The following is a 22657-nucleotide window of genomic DNA, read 5'->3' on the forward strand; positions in this document are numbered from 1 at the left end:
GTTCCTTTCTGAGAAAAAGTTAACCATCAATAATAGCTACTATTCAGTCATAATCGGTAATAATTAACATCTATCCAGAGCTTCTAGTGAGCCAAGAACTGCTCTAGGCCGGGCGCGGTGGCTCAAGCCTGTAATCCCAGCACTTTGGGAGGCCGAGACGGGCGGATCACGAGGTCAGGAGATCGAGACCATCCTGGCTAACACTGTGAAACCCCGTCTCTACTAAAAAATACAAAAAACTAGCCGGGCGAGGTGGCGGGCGCCTGTAGTCCCAGCTACTCGGGAGGCTGAGGCAGGAGAATGGCGTAAACCTGGGAGGCGGAGCTTGCAGTGAGCTGAGATCCGGCCACTGCACTCCAGCCTGGGGAACAGAGCGAGACTCCGTCTCAAAAAAAAAAAAAAAAAAAAAAAAAAAACAAAAGAACTGCTCTAATCACTTTACATAAATTCATTTAATCCTCAAAACAGCAGTCCAAAGGGACAGGTACTATTATTACAGTCCCCACTCTAGAGGTGAGGAAATGAGGCACAGAGAGGCTGCAAAACCAGCCCAAAGTCATACAGCGGGTGTGCAGCGGAGCAAGTATTTGCTCTGACAGGCCGGCTCCAGATCCCTCAGCACTGGGTGAAATGAATCACATCAACACACAGTAGGGGAAAAAAAAAATGACTCCCGGGCAGGTGGGAATGGCTACCTGCCTCAGAAACATCAGCACAGCTAAAGATGGTGCTCAGAGGAGCAGAGAGGCAATGGGGTGTTGAGAAGCTGAGGGGGCATGTGGCTGTGTCTAGTCCCAGCCAGGGGCTAGGCAAGAAGACCCTGCATCAGGTAAGAGTAATATAGTCACCAGTGGGCTGGTGTCTCTGCTGATGCAAATTTGGCGCATCAAGTCTCACCACAGGCTAAATGTTGACCTGACCACTAACAGGCTTTCCCAGGTAAGGGAATTCGAAAATAAGGGGAGTGCCTAGGGGTAGGTTATAAGGTAACGGAAAGAAAAACCTTCACTGAAATGATATTAATGTTTATACACCCATGTCTTCTAGTTTGACTACTGTGAGTCTTTCTCTTTGAGAAACATGACGGACCACTGTAAGTTTACCAGAATAATGCAGCCTTGTGAGGCCTCCCAGTAGCCCCCAGCCAGCCATGTACCCTCCTTTCATTCAAACACCTGCCTCTTGAGGGAAGGATTAGTTCAGCGACCGGCACCAACCTAACACGTAGTGGTTGCTGATCCCCCTCCTGTGTTCCTAGGACCTGGACACACAAAAGTGAAGCAGGAGCTGTGGCTGACGGCCTCCTTCTGGGGAATCCTTTCTTTTTTTTCTCTTTTTCTTTTTGAGACAGAGTCTCGCTCTGTCACGCAGGCCGGAGTGCAGTGGCGTGATCTCGGCTCACTGCAAGCTCCACCTCCCGGGTTCACGCCATTCTCCTGCCTCAGCCTCCAAAGTAGCTGGGGCTACAGGTGTCCACCACCACACCCGGCTAATGTTTCGTGTTTGTAGTAGAGATGGGGTTTCACCATGTTAGCCAGGATGGTCTCGATCTCCTGACCTTGTGATCCGCCCGCCTTGGCCTTCCGAAGTGCTGGGATTACAGGCATGAGCCCTCACGCCCCACCGGGAATCCTTTCTGTAAAGCCTGTCACTGTTCCTTCCTAAGCAGCTCTTCAAGGGACTGGGATCTTAAGATTTTCCAGGGATCCCAGGTCAGAGTTTGTCCCAGCTCCCTCAACTGAATCTGAGCCCTCACAGGAGAAATGTAAACCACGGTACCGTCTGTACCCAACATTCGGGAGCACACCTTTCCTGTAGAAGATCATGCCAGCTCGGCAGCCTCGCAGGGTCTTGTGAGTGGTGGTGGTCACCACGTGGCAGTGTTCAAATGGGGAGGGCACCACGCCAGCCACCACCAGCCCGCTGATGTGTGCCATGTCCGCCATGAGATACGCCCCGTTCTCATCTGCAATCTTCCGCAGCCGGGCATAGTCCAGGTTTCGGGAGTAGCAGCTGGTTCCTGAGACAGGAAAAGTGACACAGCTGCATCAGAGATGTCCACGGGCCAGCTGAGTTGGCTTCACAGTGGCCTCTAGATATGCGCAGATCTGAAAGCCCAGAGATTTCTTCCCCTAAAATCTCAGAGCAAAAATGGAGAATGCCCTCAAAAAGCACATCTGTGCTAAAAGGTGACCACTCTGTCTGACTCTTCAACGTCTTGGTGGTTGAGATTTCCCCAACTACTATTGCCAACCCAGTCAGGGCCTGACATTTCTAGATGCTTCTCTGAGAACAGTCTCAGATCTTAATCCACATAGCACAAAAAGCAGCAAACACACCTCTGTATCCTGAAAGAAACTAATATATGTGGACCCCAGAAACTCAGTTCTCCAGGGCAGAAACTAGCAGTGGGCTCAACAGGGTGGGAACATCTTTCCATCCTCATTCTGTAAGAGGCACCAGGCTACTGGTGAACAAGGTCACTTTCCACCCCGCGCATCACCTGCGATGATCAACTTCGGGTGGAAGAGGCGTGCGTTCTCCTCCAGCTGGTCATAGTTGATGTAGCCAGTGTCTGGGTTCACCTGTGGAATGTCAGGGAGGCAGGTTCAGGCTGCTTCCTCCAGCCACACCTGCCTCCTGTCCTCCCACCTGAACTCACTCCACCCGCCATGACAAAAGGAACGATGTCCTAGATGAAGACTTGAGGGTGAGACAGGATACTGGTATGTTCAGCCTGCTCAACCGAGTATGGCTCACAGACCCAGGAGTCCCTGAGGAGTCCCAGGGTTGTAGTGAGCCCTGCTGCTGGGGCACTACCCCGAGAAGGAACCAAAAAGCACCTGCAGAATGAAACAAATGCGACAGGAACACACAACGTAAACCAAAACAGTTACCTTCAGGAACAAGACCAAAATGCCTGCTAATACCACTTCTATTCCAAGTATAATGAGGCAAGAAAAAGAAACAAAAGGCATAACAATTAGGAAAGAAGAAATTTAAAAACTGACATTACACACAGACAATACAATATACCTAGAAAATCAAGATGCTAGGGGCCAACTGTTAGAATAAGCAAATTTAGCAAGGTCACTGGATACAACATTGAAAAACAAAAAGTAGGGCCCAGGCTCAGTGGCTCAGGCCTGTAATCCCAGCACTCTGGGAGGCTGAGATGGGCAGATCACGGGGTCAGGAGATCAAGACCATCCTGGCTAACACGGTGAAACCCTGTCTTTACTAAAAATACAAAAAATTAGCCAGGCGTGGTGGTGGGCGCCTGTAGTCCCAGCTACTCGGGAGGCTGAGACAGGAGAATGGTGTGAACCCAGGAGGCGGAGCTTGCAGTGAGCCAAGATCGCGCCACTGCACTCCAGCCTGGGTGACAGAGCGACGAGACTCCATCTCAAAAAAAAAAAAAAGTATGTAAAAGCAAGAAAGATAGAAAATGAAATGTAAATAACAAAAACCATAAAAGGAAAGACATACCAAACCTTTACATGAAACATCATTGCTTTGTGTATTTTGTGTCACAAAATGCTTGACAAATTATAGTAATTAAGGCAGCATGCATTCGTCGAAGGGCAGAGCATCTGGCTTAACCAGAAGCAGAACCACACTCAACACAGGTCATTGGATCCATGCCAGTGGTGACGCCACAGTGCAGTGGCGCCTGCAGTTCCAGCACTTTGGGAGGCCAAGGCAGGTGGATTACCTGAGGACGGGAGTTCGAGACCAGCCTGGCCAACATGGTGACACCCCGTCTCTACTAAACATAGAAAAATTAGCCAGGCGTGGTGGCACATGCCTGTAATCCCAGCTACTCAGGAGGCTGAGGCAGGAGAATCACTTGAACCTAGAAGGCGGAGGTTGCAGTGAGTTGAGATGGCGCCACTGCACTCTAGCCTGGGTGACAAAGCGTGATTCCATCTCAAAAGAAATAAATTAAATTAAATAAATAAATAAAACAAACGAACTCACAGAAGCAAGGTAGAATGTGGTTACCAGTCACTGAAGGGTGGCGGACAATGGAGAGATACTGAGCAAAGGGTACAAAATTGCAATTAGACAGGAAGAAAAATAATAAATATTTAAGGAGTGGGATATATTGGTTAACTTGATTCAATAATTCTGCACTGTGTATACAAATTATAACATCACTGTGCATCCCTAAATTATATATAATTTGTTTAAAAAAAAAAAAAAAAGAAGTCAATTCCAGACAGATTGTAGATCTCAATGTAAAATTTAAAATAACTTATTTTTCTTTTTTGGAAACACATCTCTTAGGAAGTTCATTTTATTAAACTTCTATAAACATATGGGTCAGCTGGGCGTGGTGGCTCACGTCTGTAATCCCAGCACTTTGGGAGGCTGAGCGGGGTAGATCACCTGAGGTCAGGAGCTCGAGACCAGCCTGGCCAACATGGTGGAACTCTGCCTCTACTAAAAACACAAAATTAGCCAGGCATGGCGGTGCACACCTGCAGTCCCAGCAACTTGGGAAGCTAAGGGAGGAGAATCGCTTAAACCCAGGAGGCAGAGGTTGCAGTGAGCTGAGATCGTGCTACTGCACTCTAGCCTGGGTGACAAGAGCGAAACTTTGTCTCAAAAAAAAAAAAAAAAAAAAAGGGTCAGCAGTGGCTTATGCCTGTAATACCAGCACTTTGGGAGGCTGAGTTAGGCGGATCACTTGAGCCCAGGAGTCCAAGACCAGCCTGGCAACATGGCAAAATCTTGTCTCCACAAAAAATACAAAAATTAGCCAGGCATAGTGGCATGAGTCTCTAGTCCCAGCTACTTGGGAACTGAAGAGGGAAGATTGCTTGAGCCCGGGAAGCAGAGGTTGCAGTGAACTGAGATAGAGCCACTTCACTCCAGCCTGGGAGACAAAGCCAGATGCTGTCTCAAAAAAAAAAAAAAAAAAAAAGGTCACAGGGAAGCACACATAACCAGCAGAGCATGGAGTGCACCACAGGAAAAACTGGGCTCTAGGATCTGAGAAGCCTCAGGAAACAGGAGACAGAGAGGCTCCCTCTTCTGAAGGTCCTGCCCCAACCTTCCTTCCTCTTACCTTGGTGACCCCCTCAGAAACTACCAGCACATCTGGAGTGAAAGGTTTCAGGATTGGTGGTCACTCTTTCCAAATAAAAAAGGCACTTACAATCCAACCCAACTACAGAAGCTTGGCCGCAAGGTTTCGGGAACCAAGACCCCATCTAGAAAGTCAAGTGGAAAGCTGATTTGTGGTTTTGTTTTCTGTGTTTTGCTTCAAGGGTGTGGTTCTTTCTCAGTCACCTGAATTTGGCAAAGAAACTGTTTTATGAAATGAAATATCAACGGCTGACCTCCAGTAAAAATGGACATAATTCACCAGGCACAGTGGCTCACGCCTGTAATCCCAGCTCTTAGGGAGACACAAGCAGGAGGATAGCTTAAGTCCAGGAGTGTGAGACTCGCCTGGGCAACATAGGGAGACCTTGTTCTCCGCAAAAAGGAAAAAAAAAAAAAGATGAAAAAAACGGACATCATAATAAAATTTTTTGTGTAGCCACATTACAAAAAAAAAAAAAAAAAGTCTGTGCTGCTTTCTCCCCTTTTAATAGATTTTTCAAAGGTTTTTATTTCCTTTTTTTAATCTTGAGAGTGAGACAACAAAACAACTCCTAGAAGAATTCACAGGCATTTATAATAAACTGCAGATGGGGTCCACAGTGCACAGAGGATGAGGAGACCCCAGTAGTCACTCAGGACCAGGGACAGGGAGGAATTCTCGAGTCACAGTGGGGATGGACCAAAAACACAAAATAGAAGGTTAGTGTCGCTGTTGCTTGGCCCTGTGTGGGGCTCCTGCTGTGGAGGGGGGCGGGGCTAAAGGTGGAGGCAGGTGGTCTGGTGAAGGCTGGGCAGGGCAGTGGCCCTAGGACACCCCCTGACCTCCAACTCTGCAGCCCAGTGGGGTGGAAGTGAGCTGCCTCTGGCTGCTGGTAAATGCCAATAAGGTCTGTCTCCTCCTGCCCACCGAGGGCAGGACTCAAATCACCCCCCAGCGGGTGAGCTGCACCTCCTGCTGCCCAAGCTGGCCAGGGTCCCAGGCCCCACCTCTCCACGCCCATCCTGAGGTGCGTCCCCTCACTGCGCCCACAGGACTGCAGCCTGCACAATGTACATCAAAGACAGGGGGTGGCTGGAGGGAACTGGGTGCGGGATGCAGATTTTTTTTTTTTTTTTGGAGATGGAGCCTCACTCTGTCACCCAGCCTGGAGTGCACTGGTACAGTCTCGGCTCACTGCAACCTCCGCCTCCCAGGTTCAAGTGGTCCTCCTGCCTCAGCTGCCTGAGTAGCTAGGACTACAGGTGTGTGCCACCACGCCCAGCTAATGTTTGTATTTTTAGTAAAGACAGGGTTTTGCCATGTTGGCTGGGCTGGTCTTGAACTCCTGACTTTGGATGATCCACCCACCTCGGCCTCCCAAAGTGTGGGATTATAGGAGCGCACCACCATGTATTTTTAGTAGAGATGGGGTTTCACTGTGTTGGCCAGGTTGGTCTCAAACTCCTGACCTCATGATCCACCTGCCTCAGCCACCCAAAGTGCTGGGATTGTAAGTGTGAGCAACTGCACCCGGCCTTTTTTTTTTTGAGATGGAGTTTCACTCTTGTCGCCCACTCTGGAGTGCAATGGAGCCATCTTGGCTCACTGCAATCTCCGCCTCCCAGGTTCAAGCAATTACCCGCTTTGGCCTCCTGAGTCGCTGGAACCACGGGTGTGCATCACCACGTCCGGGTAATTTTTTGGATTTTTAGTAGAGACAGGGTTTCAACATGTTGGCCAGGCTGGTCTTGAACTCCTGACCTCAGGTGATCTGCCTGTCTCAGCTTCCCAAAGTGCTGGGATTACAGGCGTGAGCCACCGAGCCCAGCCAAGCCAAAGTGTTTTGTTAACTATTGTGACATGTTTCAAAATCTAGCTTCAAGGCTGGCCTTGGCCAGTGAGGAGATCTGTGACTGCAAACACCTAGGCGTTCTGTGAAAAGACATGACTGCAAAAAAGAGCACACGTACAATCACCAGCACTGAGACAAAGGCCGAGTACACACAGCATGCACCCAAGACCATGCAATGCCAGCCAAGGAGAAAGATGCACTGCTACCTTTTTTCATGGTAACAAACATGAAACTAAGCAGGAATGGCACATTTATTAATAAAGAACATGAAAAGATGGTTCCTGGACAATAGGAAGAATCATCAACACTGGACACTAAAAGAATAGGCAAGTTACCTCTTCTCCCCACGATCCTTTATCTTTATAGATAAATCACCATGCCTGAATAAGCCCATGCATCTTACATGCATTTTTTGACTCAAGTGTTTATATAGACAGGGTCCCATGCAAAATAAGTATTTGCCTGGGGCCCTGCACACCCTAGAGGCAGCCCTTGGCACTGGTTCTGATGGTGCTGGTTCCACTGCTGGGCTGGCTGTGTCATCAGGTATTTGCAGTGGGGTGGCAATGGCAATGGGGTTGAACTGTATAGGTGCTCCTCAACTTATGGGGTTACGTTCCAATAAACTCATCATTAAGCTGAAAATATCATAAAGTCAAAAATGCATGTGGGCCGGGCGCAGTGGCTCAAGCCTGTAATCCCAGCACTTTGGGAGGCCGAGACGGGCGGATCACGAGGTCAGGAGATCGAGACCATCCTGGCTAACATGGTGAAACCCCGTCTCTACTAAAAAATACAAAAAACTAGCCAGGCGAGGTGGTGGGCGCCTGTAGTCCCAGCTACTCGGGAGGCTGAGGCAGGAGAATGGCGTAAACCCGGGAGACGGAGCTTGCAGTGAGCCGAGATCCAGCCACTGCACTCCAGCCTGGGCGACAGAGCGAGACTCCGTCTCAAAAAAAAAAAAAAAAAAAAATGCATGTGATACACCTAACCTATCGAACATCACAATCTAGCCTGGCCTACCTTAAACATGCTGAGAACACTGTGGTATCCTACACTGGGCAAAAGAGTCAAACACAAAGCTTATTTTATAATACGGTGTTGACTATCTCATGTAATCTACTGAACACTGTACTGACAGTGAAAAGCAGAACGGTTGTATGGCAGCTTGAAGTAGAGCTATTGAATGCATGTCACTTTTGCACTATCCTAAGGTTGAACGTCCTAAGTCAAACCACTGTCTGTTCCTCTGTAGCCGCTATACACAGGCAGGGGCTGGCCCTAACATGGCCATGGAGGACTACTGCTGTGGATGGCACGGGGCTGCTGGTTTCGTGCTGGAGCCAAGGATGCTGCCATCTCTGTAGCTACTGCATCCTTGTGCTGCTGCTGGCCCACAGGGGCTCTGAGCAGAGATGTCACCAGGCGAGGGCAGAGCTGTGGAGGTGGTGGCTGTTGCTGGGGTCCAACTGTAGTGACCTGGTTGCTATTCCCCAGGGTTGTTATTCCCAGCAGTTGCCACTGCCCCTGCCGCACCTGAACTCTCCTCAGTAGTTGCCTCCCTCACTGGTTTCCCTGTGGCCTCAGCTCAGACCCTCGTCTCTCCATCCCAGCTGCCCCAGCGGGTCCTGAAAGCCTGAGGAGTCCCCACGGCAGGGAAATGAAAAATGGTGCAAGGTGGGGACTTCCTGCAGTGACACATAAACCAAACTTATCCCTACAGGCATCAGCCAAACATCAGAGGTTTCCCAAGGAAATAAAAGCTATGGAGAGAAACACATGCTTACCTTATAGGGCATAGATTCAAAGAAGATGGACGTGGCAGAGATTTTCTTCTTGTCTGTCATGAACCCATGGGTCAGGTGGCCCCCATCTGGCAGGTCCAGGCCCATGATGCGCCCATGGGGTTCCACCAGGGCAGTGTACACAGCGAAGTTTGCAGGGGAGCCTGAAACGAGTGGACCAAAGGAGACACGATTATTTCTAACCAAGGTACCAAGTGGCACCTGGGACCTTGGCCACTAAGCCTTCACCCAGGAGTGGCAAGAACAGGCCTCGTGCCTTCCCTGAGCTCCAGGAGGTGCCCCTTCACCATCAGCCTTGAAAGGGGAAGTTCAGAGACAGGGCACTACCTAGGAGGGGGTACAGAGCTGCGAGCCCAAGGGCAATAGAGAGATGCATGGCTTATCTTTTATTTATGGCAGTCCTTCTTTTTTTTTTTGTTTTTGAGATGGAGTTTTGCTCTTGTTGCCCAGGCTGGCATGTAATGGCGCAATCTTGGCTCAGCGCAACCTCTGCATCCCAGGTTCAAGCAATTCTCTTGCCTCAGCCTCTGAGTAGCTGGGATTATAGGCATAGGCATGCACCACTACACCCAGCTAATTTTTGTATTTTCAGTAGAGACCAGGTTTCTCCATGTTGGTCAGGTGGTCTTGAACTCCCGGCCTCAGGTGATCTGCCTGCCTCTGCCTCTCAAAGTGCTGGGATAACAGGCGTGAGCCACCGTGCCTGGCCTATGGCAGTCCTTCTTAGGATGCTTCTTGGTGCATGTCAGCCCTGGGGGATGCACATGATGAGGCTGCACCAGGCCATATGGATGAGACAATCACCTGAGTAGGGCTGGACGTTGACCCCCCAGCACTGTGGGTCCAGCTTATAGGCCTGCAGGGCTCGCTTCTGACAGAGGGTCTCCAGTTCATCAATAAACTCAGTCCCGCCATAGTATCTGTGGGAGGAGAGTAGGAGACTTAGATCCAATCAGACCCGGAAAATCTGTGCTTCACAGAGGCCAAAGAAGCTGAGGGGTGGGACAGTGAAACTAAAGTGGAGAGAAGTAATGAGAAGAGCTTGTTAACATGCAGATGCTGAAGCCAGCATGATCAAGTGTTCCACCAATGCCTCTGGAATCTAGAGTCAAGAGACCAAACCAGTTGTGCAACTTGGAGCAAGTATCTCATCTATAAAAAGAGGGGGTTTTGGCCAGGAGAGGTGGCACAGGCCTATAATCCCAGCACTTTGAGGGGCCAAGGAAGGATTGCTCGAGCCCAGGAGTTTGAGACCAGCCTGGGCAATATAGCAATACCCCCATCTCTACAAAAAATTTCAAAAATTAGCCAGGTGTGGTGGTGTGTGCCCATAGTCCCAGCTACATGGGAGGCTGAGGAGGGAAGATTCACTTGGGCCCAGGTGGTAAAGGCTGCAGTGAGCTGTGATCACACCACTGGACTCCAGCCTGGGCAACAGAGTGAGACCCTGTCTCAAACAAAAAAAAAGGAAAGAAATCCTATCACATGCTATTAATATAACAGGGATGAGTCTGAGAACATTATACTAAGTGAAACAAACCAGTCACCAAAAGACAAGCACTGTATGATTCAACTTTTATGAGGTCCCTAAAGTAGTTAAGCTCATAGAGGCAGAAAATAGAATGGTGGCTGCCAGAAGATGGGGGAACAAGGTCTAGATAGTTTGTTTTTGTTTTTGACTTTTTGCATTTCTAATGAAATTTTACTTTCCATTTAATAACTGCATATAAAAATTTATCATATATTTATGTTTTTATTATCTATTATTTATTTATTTATTTATTTATTTATTTATTTTTTTTTGAGACGGAGTCTCGCTCTGTCGCCCAGGCTGGAGTGCAGTGGCCGGATCTCAGCTCACTGCAAGCTCTGCCCCCCGGGTTCACGCCATTCTCCTGCCTCAGCCTCCCGAGTAGCTAGGACTACAGGCGCCCGCCACCTCGCCTGGCTAGTTTTTTGTATTTTTTAGTAGAGACGGGGTTTAACCGTGTTAGCCAGGATGGTCTCGATCTCCTGACCTCGTGATCCGCCCGTCTCAGCCTCCCAAAGTGCTGGGATTACAGGCTTGAGCCACCGCGCCCGGCCTATTATTTATTATATTGATAACTCAAGTACTAAAAACTACTGGGTTCAAGCCAGTAATTTTTTTTTTTTTTTTTGAGACAGAGTCTCGCTCTGTCGCCCAGGCTGGAGTGCAGTGGCGTGATCTCGGCTCGCTGCAACCTCTGCCTCCTGGGTTCAAGCAATTCTCCTGCCTCCGCCTCCTGAGTAGCTGGGATTATAGGCACATGCCACCAGGCCTAGCTAATTTTTGTATTTTTAGTAGCGACGGGGTTTCACCATGTTAGTCAGTCTGGTCTCGAACAACTGACCTCGTAATCCACCCGCCTCAGTCTCCCAAAGTGCTGGGATTATAGGCGTGAGCCACCATGCCTGGCCTAAACCAGTAATATATTTTTTTTTTTGGAGATAGAGTTTCCCACTTGTTGCCTAGGCTGGAGTGCAATGGCACAATCTCGCCTCACTGCACCCTCCACCTCCTGGGTTCAAGCGATTCTCCTGCCTCAGCCTCCTGAGTAGCTGGGACTACAGGCGTCCACCACCATGCCTGGCTAATTTTTGTATCTTCAGTAGAGACAGGGTTTCTCCATGTTGGCCAGGCTGGTCTTGAACTCCCGACCTCAGGTTATCTGCCCGCCTCCGCCTCCCAAAGTGCTGGGATTACAGGCGTGAGCCACTGCACACAGCCTAACCAATAATTTTTAGCTTTTAGACCCTGTGATCACAAAAAGCTTTTTTTAAAAAAAATAAAAAAATAAGAGGGTCTTGTTCTGTCACCCAGGCAGGAGTGCAGTGGTGAAATCATAGCTTACTGCAGCCTAGAACTCCTAGGCTCAAGCAATCTTCCCCTGCCTCAGTCTCCTGAGGAGTTGGGGCTACAAGCCCATGTGTACCACACCCAACTCATTTTTTACTTTTTTGCAGAGAAAGGGTCTCCTTATGTTGCCAAGGCTGGTCTCAAACTCCTGGTCTCAAGCGATCTTCCCATCTCAGGCTCCCAAAGTGTTAGGATTACAGGTGTGAGCCATTGTGGGCTGTCACAAAAAGCTTAAAAATTAAAATATAAATGTATTTTTTTGTTTTTTAAAAAATGTAACATAAAATTTCCCATTAAAAAAATCACATTATACACTGTAAATTCATCTAATTTTTTTTTTTTTTTCTTGAGACAGAGTCTTGTTCTGTCACCCAGGCTAGAGTGCAATGGCGCGATCTTGGCTCACTGCAACCTCTGCCTCCTGGGTTCAAGCAATTCTCCTGCCTCAGCCTCCCAAGCAGCTGAGACTACAGGTGCGCACCATCACAACTAGCTAATTTTTTGTATTTTTAGTAGAGACGGGGTTTCACCATGTTGCCTAGACTGGTCTTGAACTCCTGAGCTCAGGGAATCTGCCTGCCTCGGCCTCCCAAAGTGCTAGGATTACAGACATGAGCTACTACGCCTGGCCCTAATGTGGTATTTTGGCATATGTATACATTGTGAGATGATTAAGTCAAGCTAATTATCATATCCATCACCTCATGTACTTTTGTTCTGAGACGGAGTCTCGCTCTGTTGCCCAGGCTGGAGTGTAGTGGCGTGATCTTGGCTCACTGCAACCTCTGACTCCCGGGTTCAAGCAATCCTCACACCTCAGCCTTCTGAGCAGCTGGGATTACAGGTGTACACCACAATGCCTGGCTAAATTTTGTATTTTTAGTAGAGCCAGTGTTTGACCATGCTGGCCAGACCAGTCTCGAACTCCTAGCCTCAAGTGAGCTGCCCACCTCGGCCTCCCAAAGTGCTGGGATTACATGCGTGAGCCACTGCGCCCAGCCAAGCATTTCTCATATGCTGATTAGTAGAAGTTATTATTTAATGGATAGAGAGTTTCATTTCTGCAAGATAAAAAAGTTCTGGGGATGGGTGGTGGTGATGGTTACACAACAACGTGCATACACATAATGTCACTGAGCTGTACACTTAAAAAATAGTTAAAATGGGGCCGGGCATGGTGGCTCAAGCCTGTAATCCCAGCACTTTGGGAGGCCGAGACGGGTGGATCACGAGGTCAGGAGATCGAGACCATCCTGGCTAACACGGTGAAACCCCGTCTCTACTAAAAAATACAAAAAACTAGCTGGGCGAGGTGGCGGGCGCCTGTAGTCCCAGCTATTCTGGAGGCTGAGGCAGGAGAATGGCGTAAACCCAGGAGGCAGAGCTTGCAGTGAGCTGAGATCCGGCCATTGCACTCCAGCCTGGGCGACAGAGCGAGACTCCGTCGTACATACATACATACATACATACATACATAGTTAAAATGGGCTGGGCATAGTGACTCATGCCTGTAATACCAGCATTTTGAAAGGCCAAGGTGGGAAGATCACTTGAGCCCAGCAGTTCCAGGCTGCAGTGAGCTATGACTGCACTACTGCACTCCAGTCTGGGCAACAGGGCAAGACCCTGTCTCCAAAAAAAAAGGTTGAAATTGCCAGCCTAACTAACATGGTGAAACCCTGTCTCTACTAAAAATACAAAAAATAGCCAGAAATGGTGGCACCATGCCTGTAATCCCAGCTACTTAGGAGGCACGAGAATCGTTTGAACCCAGGAGGCAGAGGCTACAGTGAGCCAAGATCGGGTCACTGGACTCCAGCTTGGGCAACAGAGTAAGACCCCATCTCAAAAAACTAAAAAAGAGAAAGAAACTATACCCTACACGTTATATATATTTTTATTTTACCACAATTAGAGGGGGTTTCTATTGAACTGTGCATTTTAAATGGGTAAACTTTACAGCCCATGATAACATTTCAAAACTGTTAAAAAATCTTTTTAGGCAAGGAATGGTGATTCATGCCTATAATCTCAGCACTTTGGGAGGCCAAGGCAGGCAGAACATTTGCGGTCAGGAGTTCAAGACCAGCCTGGTCAACATGGTGAAACCCTGTCTCTATTAAAATTACAAAAAAATGAGCAGGCATGGTGGCACACGTCTGTAGTCCCAGCTACTTGGGAGGCTGAGGTGGGAGGATGGGTTGAGCCTGAGAGGTGGAGGTTGCAGTGTGCCAAGGTTGCACCACTGCAGTTCAGCATGGGCAACCGAACAAGACTATATAAAAAAACAAAACTGGGGCTGGGTGCAGTGGCTCACGCCTGTAATCCCAGCACTTTGGGAGGCCGAGGAAGGCAGATCACAAGGTCAGGAGATTGAGATCATCCTGGCTAGCACGGTAAAACCCCGTCCCTACTAAAAATACAAAAAATTAGCAGGGTGTGGTGGCGGGTGCCTGTAGTCCCAGCTACTCCGGAGGCTGAGGTAGGAGAATGGTGTGAACCTGGGAGGCGGAGCTTGCAGTGAGCCGAGATGGCACCACTGCACTCCAGCCTGGGCCACAGAGCAAGACACCCTCTCAAAAAAAAAAAAGAAAGATACAGGCCAGGCATTGTGGCTCGCGCCTGTTATCTCAGCACTTTGGGAGGCCGAGGTGGGCAGATTACCTGGGGTCAGGAGTTCAAGACCAGCTTGGCCAATATGGTGAAACCCTGTCTCTACTAAAAATACAAAAATCAGCTGGGAATGGTAGCGGGCACCTGTAATCCCAGCTGCTCAGGAGGCTGAGGCAGGAGAATCACTTGAATCCAGGAGGTGGAGGTTGCAGTGAGCTGAGATCACCCCACTGCACTCCAGCCTGGTCGTCGCAGTGCGATTCAGTCTCAAAAAAAAAAAAAAAAAATTAAAGTAATTACATGTAATGGCTCATGTCTGTAATCTCAGAGATTTGGAAGGCTGAGGTGGGAGAACTGCTTGAGGCCAGGAGTTCAAGACCAGCTGGGCAACATAGTGAGATATCAGCGCTACAAAAAATTTTAAAAATGAGCTAAGTATAGTGGCCTGCACCTGTAGTCCTAGCTACTTGGAAGGCTGAGGTGGGAGGATCACTTGAGCCCGGGAGTTGGAGATTGCAGTGAGCTTTGATTGTACTACTGCACTTCAGCTGGAGCAACAGAGTGAGACCCTATCTCTAACAAAAAAAAAAAAATAGGCCGGGCCAGGTGTGGTGGCTCACATTTGTAATCCCAGTACTTTGGGAGGCCGAGGTGGGCAGATCACCTGAGGTCAGGAGTTGGAGACCAGCCTGATCAACATGGAGAAACCCCATCTCTACTAAAAATACAAAATTAGCCAGGCGTGGTGATACATACCCGTATTCCCAGCTATTGGGGAGGCTGAGGCAGGAGAATTGCTTGAACCCAGGAGGTGGAGGTTGTGGTGAGCCGAGATTGCACCATTGCACTCCACCCTGGGCAACAAGAGCAAAATTCTGTCTCAAAAAAGTAAAAATAAATAAAAAATAAATAGGCCAGATGTGGTGGTTCACACTTGTAATCCTAGTAATATGGAAGGCTAAAGTGGGAAGACTGTTTGAGGCCAGGAGTTTGAAATCAGCCTGGGCAACATAGAAAGACCTCGTGTCTATTAAAAATTAGCCTGGTGTGGTGGCACACACCTGTAGTCCTAGCTACAGAGAGGCTGGGGCAGGAGGATTGCTTGAGTCCAGGAGTTTGAGGGTGCAGTGAGTTGAGATTGCACCACTGCACGCCAGCCTGGGCAAGACAACGAGACCTTGTCATTCATTTATTCATACATACATAACTTTTTTTTTTAAGCCCAGAACTTTGTTTTTAAGTTTGTATCAAGCAAAGTCGTTAATGTTAGGTCAATATTGTTTTCTTTTTTTTTTTTCTGAGATGGAATATTGCTCTGTCTCCCAAGCTGGAGTGCAGTGGTGCAATCTCGGCTCACTGCAACCTCTCTCTGCCTCCCGAGTTCAAGCAGTTCTCCTACCTCAGCCTCCAGAGTAGCTGGGGTTACAGGCATGCGCCTCCACATCTGGCTAATTTTTGTATTTTTAGTAGAGACGGGGTTTTGACATGTTGGCCAGGCTGGTCTCGAACTCCTGACCTCAGGTGATCCACCTGTCTCAGCCTCCCGAAGTGCTGGGATTACAGGTGTGAGCCACCACGCCTTGCCTATTGTTTTCAAATATTGCCTTCGATTATAAATAACGTTCCAAAGATAGATTAATATTAAATTATATTAATAAAATATGATAATGAAAACATGTAATAATTACCTTTTAAAAGAGCCCTTTAATTGGCTGGGCGCAGTGGCTCACACCTGTATTCCCAGCACTTTGGGAGACTGAGGCGGGTGGATCATAAGGTCAGGAGATCAAGACCAGCTTGGCCAACATGGTGAAACCCTGTCTCTACTAAAAATACAAAAAATTATCTGGGGGGTGGTGGCATGCAGCTGTAGTTTCAGCTATTCGGGAAGCTGAGGCAGGAGAACTGCTTGAACCTGAGAGGTGGAGGTTGCAGTGAGCCGAGATTGTGCCACTACACTCCAGCCTGGCAACAGAGTGATACTCCGTCTTAGAAAAAAAAAAAGCCCTTTAACATGACTACACGATGTAATTACACTTCTATTTAAGTTGTGGGTTTTTGTTTTTTTACTTTAGAAACAGGGTCTCATTCTGTCACCCCAGCTGGAGTGCACTGGCAAAATAATAGCTCACTGCAGCCTTTGATCTCCTGGGCTCAAGCAATACTCCACCTCAGTCTCCTGAGTAACTGAGACTACAGGTGCATGCCACCATGCCCGGCTAATTTTTAAATTTTGTTTTGGAGACAGCATCTCACTATATTGCCCAGGCTGGTCTCAAATTCCTAGCCTCAAATGATCCTCTGCCCTGGCCTCTTAAAGCACTGAGATTACAGGGGTGAGCCATCACACTCAGTCCCCTTCTTAAAAATGTAGAAAACATCACCCCTTGCCCGATACATTGCTGTGAGAATCAAATGAAATATTAGTTGTGAAAACACCTGGTGTGGATCGGGTGCAGTGGCTCATAGCTCTAATCCCAGCACTCTGGGAGGCCGAGGTGGGTGGATCGCTTGAGCTCAGGAGATGGAGATCAGCCTGGGCAACATGGTGAAACTCTGTGTCTCTACAAAAGCTCAGGAGATGGAGATCAGCCTGGGCAACATGGTGAAACTCTGTGTCTCTACAAAAGTAGCTGGGTGTGGTGGTGTGTGCCTATAGTCCCAGTGACTCAGGAGGCTGAGGTGGGAGGATGGCTTGAGTTCAGGAGGCCAAGGCTGCAGTCAACCTTGATCACACCACTGCACTTCAGCCTGGGTGAGAGACACACTATGTCTCAAAAAGAAAAAAAAAAAAAAAGAAAGAAAACACCTGGTGTTAACAAAATACCTTAGCCTGAAAGAAGAAAGGAAAAAGAAAGGAGAGAGAGAAAGAAAACACCTGGTGAATTCTTCAAGGCACAATGCAAAAGTTAGTTATTCACAGTAGGAGAAAGACAATGCCTTCAACTTGATTCTGTCTTCTACATAGAGCTTCAGGGGCATCTCAGGACAAAATGGCAATTCCTTCTCCAAGAGCGACCTTTTTTTTCTGTTTCCTTTGGGACAAAAATGCACGCATTTGCAAAAGCCATGTCTAATTCTGTAATTTCTTTTCTTTGCCTGATGATGACTGCAAAAAACGAAAACGAATATAACACTGTAATTCTGAGGGTGAAAGAGTTAACTCAAAGCCACTGCATGTGTAAATCCAACATTTATAATGCAGAAATGGCTTCCAGTATTGCAGATTCAGCCTCCACTTCCACACCATTTCCAATACAGACTCGATGACTCACATGGCAATGGTCACCTTCTGCAGCCTCCCTCAGATGACACTGACCTTTTCTAGACAGAGGCCACACACCAGTCCAGTGGCTCAATACTCCTTACAAACTGGCCTATTTTTCTAGAAAGCCCCCAGAGGACTATGAAATGTGCCCCGGAGTACACCTGTGCTGAGCTCTTCAGTGTTATCACATGCTGGGAATAAAAGAGTTATGTCAGAGAGCAGGTGTGGAACAGAAATCCTACAGTTGGGAAGCTTGCTGTTTTCTGAAATTTCCAAATTGTTTAGGTCCTAGGCTGATTCAATACTCCCTATGACTGTGGCAGAATCAGGCCTTTGAAGAGATTCACATACCTCTGGCCCGGGTACCCCTCAGAGTATTTGTTATTTAAGCAAGAGCCTAGGGCCTCCAAAACTGCTCGGCTGGCGAAATTCTCCGAGGCAATCAGCTCCAATCCAACCCTCTGTCGGTTACTCTCCTTCTTAATGATGTTGTAAACCTTATGAGAAGAAAACAGATGCTTGATATTTGGAAATTTTAGTTTAAAATTTTGCTCTGATCCAAATTACAACCTCCTAAAGGGAAAAGACACTCTTTCACATTAATATTGATTGTGCCTTCAGAAGCTGACCTTAATCCAAATAACATCAAGGACTCTCATAACACTTAAGGAATAGAATGAATCCTCCTCAAAGGTTTTAGTATCTGAGAAAGCACTAATCAATGAACCAAGAAAAACAAAATAGGCCGGGCGCAGTGGCTCACACCTGTAATCCGAGCACTTTGGAAGGCCGAGGCAGGCGGATCACAAGGTCAGGAGATCCAGATCATCCTGGTTAACACGGTGAAACCCCGTCTCTACTAAAAATACAAAAAAATTAGCCAGGCATGGTGGCAGGTGCCTGTAGTACCAGCTACTCAGGAGGCTGAGGCTGGGGAATGGCATGAATCCAGGAGGTGGAGCTTGCAGTGAGCGGAGATCACGCCACTGCACTACTGCACTCCAGCCTGGAGACAGAGAGACTCCATCTCAAAAAAAAAAAAACAAAAAAAAAACAAGATGATGGCGGGGCACAGTGGCTCATGCCTGTAATCCCAGCACTTTGGGAGGCCGAGGCTGGTGGATCACCTGAGGTCAGGAGTTCTAGGCCAGCCTGGCCAACATGGTGAAACCCCGTCTCTACTAAAAATACAAAAATTAGATGGGTGTGGTGGCAGGCGCCTATAATCTCAGCTACATGAGGAAGCCGAGGCAGGAGAATTGCTTGAACCTTGGAGGTGGAGGTTGCAGTGAGCCGAGATCGCGCCATCGCACTCCAGCCTGGGAAACAAGAGCCAGACTTCATCTCAAAAAAAGAAAAACAAAATGACTGAAGAGAAAGTTATCTTTAAGCATCCCACCTAATTTTTAACATCACCATCCTGTTATTTTTATCCCTATTTTTCACCAAGTTTCTCCCTCCCTGAACCTTATTCCTTGTTCCTCTTCCTTAAAAGAAAAGATGCTTTAGGCCAGGCACAGTGGTTCACACCTGTAATCCCAGCACTTCAGGAGACTAAGGCAGGTTGATTGAGCCCAGGAGTTCAAGACCAGCCTGGGCAGCATGGTGAAACCCTGCCTCCACCAAAAAACACAAAAAATCAGCCAGGTGTGGTGGCATGCACTTGTAGTCCCAGCAACTCAGGAGGCCAAAGTAGAAGGATCACTTGAGCCCAGGGGGCGGAGGCTGCAGTGAACTGAGGCAAGAGCACGGCACTGTACTCCAGCCTGAGTGACAGTGAGACCCTGTCTCAAAAATGAAAAGAAATTTCAGCAAATTCATAGAGATAGAAAGTAGATGAGTGATTGACCAGCGTTGGGGAGTTTGGGTTGACTGCTAATGGGTTCAAGGTTTCTTTCTGGGGGGATAAAAATGTTCTAAAATTGACTATGAATATACTAAAAACCACTAAATTGCATGGCAAATGAGTGATATCTCAATAAAACTTTCATAAAAACAAGGCTGGGCACGGTGGCTCATGCCTGTAATCCCAGCATTTTGGGAGACCAAGGTGGGTGGATCAGCTGCAGTCAGGAGTTCCAGACCATCCTGGCCACCATGGCGAAATCTCATCTCTACTACAAATACAAAACTTAGGCCCGACGTGGTGGCTCATGCCTGTAATCCCAGCACTTTGGGAGGCTGAGACGGGCAGATCACGAGGTCAGGAGGTCAAGACCATCCTGGCTAACACAGTGAAACCCCATCTCTACTAAAAAAAAAATATAAAAAATTAGCTGGCGTGGTGGCTGGCGCCTGTAGTCCCAGCCATTCGGGAGGCTAAGGCAGGAGAATGGCGTGAACCTGGGAGGCAGAGCATGCAGTGAGCTGAGATGGAGACACTGCACTCACTCCAGTCTGAGCAACAGAGCAAGACTATGTCTCAAAAAAAAGCTAGCCAGGCACAGTGGTGGGTGCCTGTAATCCCAGCTACTCAGGAGGCTGAGGCTGGAGAATCCCTTGAACCCAGGAGGTGGAGGTTGCAGTGAGCCAAGATCATGCCATTACACTCCAGCCTGGGCAACAAGAGTGAAACTCTGTCTCAAAAAAATAAACAAACAAGTAAAATAAAATAAAGGTGTTTCCAGATGTCTAGATAGATCTATATTCCCTGTGAACTGTCAGGAAAGGGTCAACTGTCAGTGATCTCTCCCCTTCTCTGCTTTTCTCCAGAGCACCCTGCACAGTGCTCCACACTTTGAAGAAACCCACAATCTTTAAATTTACTCTCAAAGGATTTGTAGCCATTTTGTCTGCCACCACCTGTAAATCCAGCAGGATAATACTCATTTCAAGGCTATCCCTAATTAATTTGTAGTTAGAACTAGAGATTTAAATGAAGCCCTCCAACATAAAAATATCTGTGAACACTCCACAGATCTCACCTCAACATCACTGTCTTTCAGGGGCTGTGCCAGCATCTTGTCATGTGAGGACCACAGGTCAGCATCCTTGTGGGCCCCATTGACTGGCATCTCCATTGCACTGGTTCAAAGCTGCCTAAAAAATGGGAAATACGTGTGTAGCTTCCAGCATTAAATTGATTTTTTTAGTTAGTTAGTTAGTTTGTTTATTTATTTATTTATGAGATGGAGTCTTGCTCTGTTGCCCAGACTGGAGTGCAGTGGGGTGATCTCGGCTCACTGCAATCTCTGCCTTCCAGGTTCAAGCGATTCTCCTGCCTCAGTCTTTTGACTACAGGCACGTGCCACCACGCCCGGCTAATTTTGTGTATTTTTAGTAGAGATGGGGTTTCACTGTATTAGCCAGGATGGTCTCAATCTCCTGACCTTGTGATCCACCCGTGTTGGCCTCCCAAAATGCTGGGATTACAGGCGTCAGCCACCACGCCCCACCTATTTATTTTTATTTTTTTGAGACAAGAGTCTCAGTCTGTCACCCAGGCTGGAGTGCAATGGCGTGATCTTGGCTCACTGCAACCTCCGCCTCCTGGGTTCACGTGATTCTCCTGCCTCAGCCTCCCGAGTAGCTGGGACTACAGGTGTGCGTCACTATATCTGGCTAATTTCTGTATTTTTCATAGAGATGGAGTTTTACCATGTTGGTCAGGCTGGTCTTGAACTCAAATGATCCGCCTGCCTCAGCCTCCCAAAGTGCTGGGATTACAGGCGTAAGCCGCCATGCCCGGCCCCAGCATTACATTTAATCAAAGTTCATCACAACCTGCTAGTTCTATCGAGTTGCTAAACTAATACAATTTTTTAGCCTTTCCCTCAGAATCGCTTGGTAAACATGAGCATATTCTATTACAAAACCACTGTGTGGAACTTTTGGTTCCTTTCCGAACTGCAGACGTCAGCTCATCTCCCTCAGAAATGAGAACTGACCCTCCTCCCAACTTGCAGGCAGTCCAACTCCACCTCCTCTCAGCCACACTTCTCATGGGTATAGCTTATCTCCCACAACTAAACTAAATTCCTTGAAGGTAAGGACTGAGTGTTACTTTTTAAAAAATCACCTGTGGTACCCAACACCGCTATATATGAAGAATATTTTCCGGCCAGGTGCGGTGGCTCACGCCTGTAATCGCAGCACTTTGGGAGGCCGAGGTGGGCGGATCACGAGGTCTGGAGTTCGAGACCATCCTGACCAACATGGTGAAACCCCGTCTCTACTAAAAATACAAAAAATGAGCTGGACGTGGTAGCACGCACCTGTAGTCCCAGCTACTCGGGAGGCTGAAGCAGGAGAATCGCTTGAACCTGGGAGGCGGAGCTTGCGGTGAGCCGAGATCACACCACTGCACTCTAACCTGGCCACAGAGCAAGACTCCGTCTCAAAAAAAAAAAAAAAAAAAGAATATTTTCCAAATGACTGAACAGATGAATCATTGACTTGAACTGGCAGGCTCTCATAATATAGTAAATATTCACTATTTAGCAACTTTTCAAAAGATTTTTTGGGACACACAAGTTAATGATGAACAGGATATAGGCAGTTGGGATCATCCTTCCAGGATGATCACCAGTAGTATTTTATAAATGATAATGTAAGTACAGCAAATAGCATCTATTCACTCAGTCTGGACACATTTCTCCAGGCTCCAGAAAAATGTAAATGGGAATTTTGCTATTAAGAAGGGCCTCAAAAATCTCTATATGATTTTTGAATATATAAGGACCTCATTTTAATCCTAGCAACACTTTAATGTGTTAATGTATTTCATACTTCAAATAATGAAAATGAGGCTCAGGGCCAGGCATGGCAACTCACACCTGTAATCCCAGCACTTTGGGAGGCCAGGAGTTCAAGACCAGCCTGGGCATGGCTACAAAAAAAAAAAAAAATTAGCTGGGCATGGTGGGATGGGCCTATAGTCCTAGCTACTGAGTCTAGAACTCTTAAAAAAAAAAAAAAAAAAAAAAGAACTAAAGAAAGAAAAATAAGCGAGGTTAGAAAAGTAAAATATCGCAGCCTGGCGCAGTGGCTCACACCTGTAATCCCAGCACTTTAGGAGGCCAAGGTGGGAAGATCACAAGGTCAGGAGATCAAGACCATCCTGTCCAACACTGTGAAACCCCATTTCTACTAAAAATACAAAAATTATCCGGGCATAGTGGCAGGCGCCTGTAATCCCAGCTACTCG

The 22657-nt window shown here is 47.6% G+C and overlaps 1 protein-coding gene across 3 annotated transcripts in view; it reads right to left on the minus strand.

Annotated features, from left to right (window-relative positions):
* Window positions 1-22657, minus strand: part of SHMT1 (serine hydroxymethyltransferase 1) — a 39039-nt gene that overhangs the window by 9995 nt on the left and 6387 nt on the right. For all 3 annotated transcript variants that reach the window (XM_026448036.1, XM_026448038.1, XM_026448037.1), the window contains 6 exons: window positions 20436-20550; window positions 17863-18008; window positions 9557-9672; window positions 8735-8895; window positions 2504-2585; window positions 1808-2020 (listed from right to left, as the gene is read on the minus strand). In XM_026448036.1, coding sequence (XP_026303821.1) covers window positions 1808-2020; window positions 2504-2585; window positions 8735-8895; window positions 9557-9672; window positions 17863-18008; window positions 20436-20531 — 814 coding nt within the window. In that variant the 5' untranslated portion in view covers window positions 20532-20550. The remainder of the gene's footprint in view (window positions 1-1807; window positions 2021-2503; window positions 2586-8734; window positions 8896-9556; window positions 9673-17862; window positions 18009-20435; window positions 20551-22657) is intronic.

This window comes from Piliocolobus tephrosceles, chromosome 16 (genome assembly GCF_002776525.5).
Source record: "Piliocolobus tephrosceles isolate RC106 chromosome 16, ASM277652v3, whole genome shotgun sequence".
Classification (NCBI taxonomy): Eukaryota; Metazoa; Chordata; class Mammalia; order Primates; family Cercopithecidae; genus Piliocolobus; species Piliocolobus tephrosceles.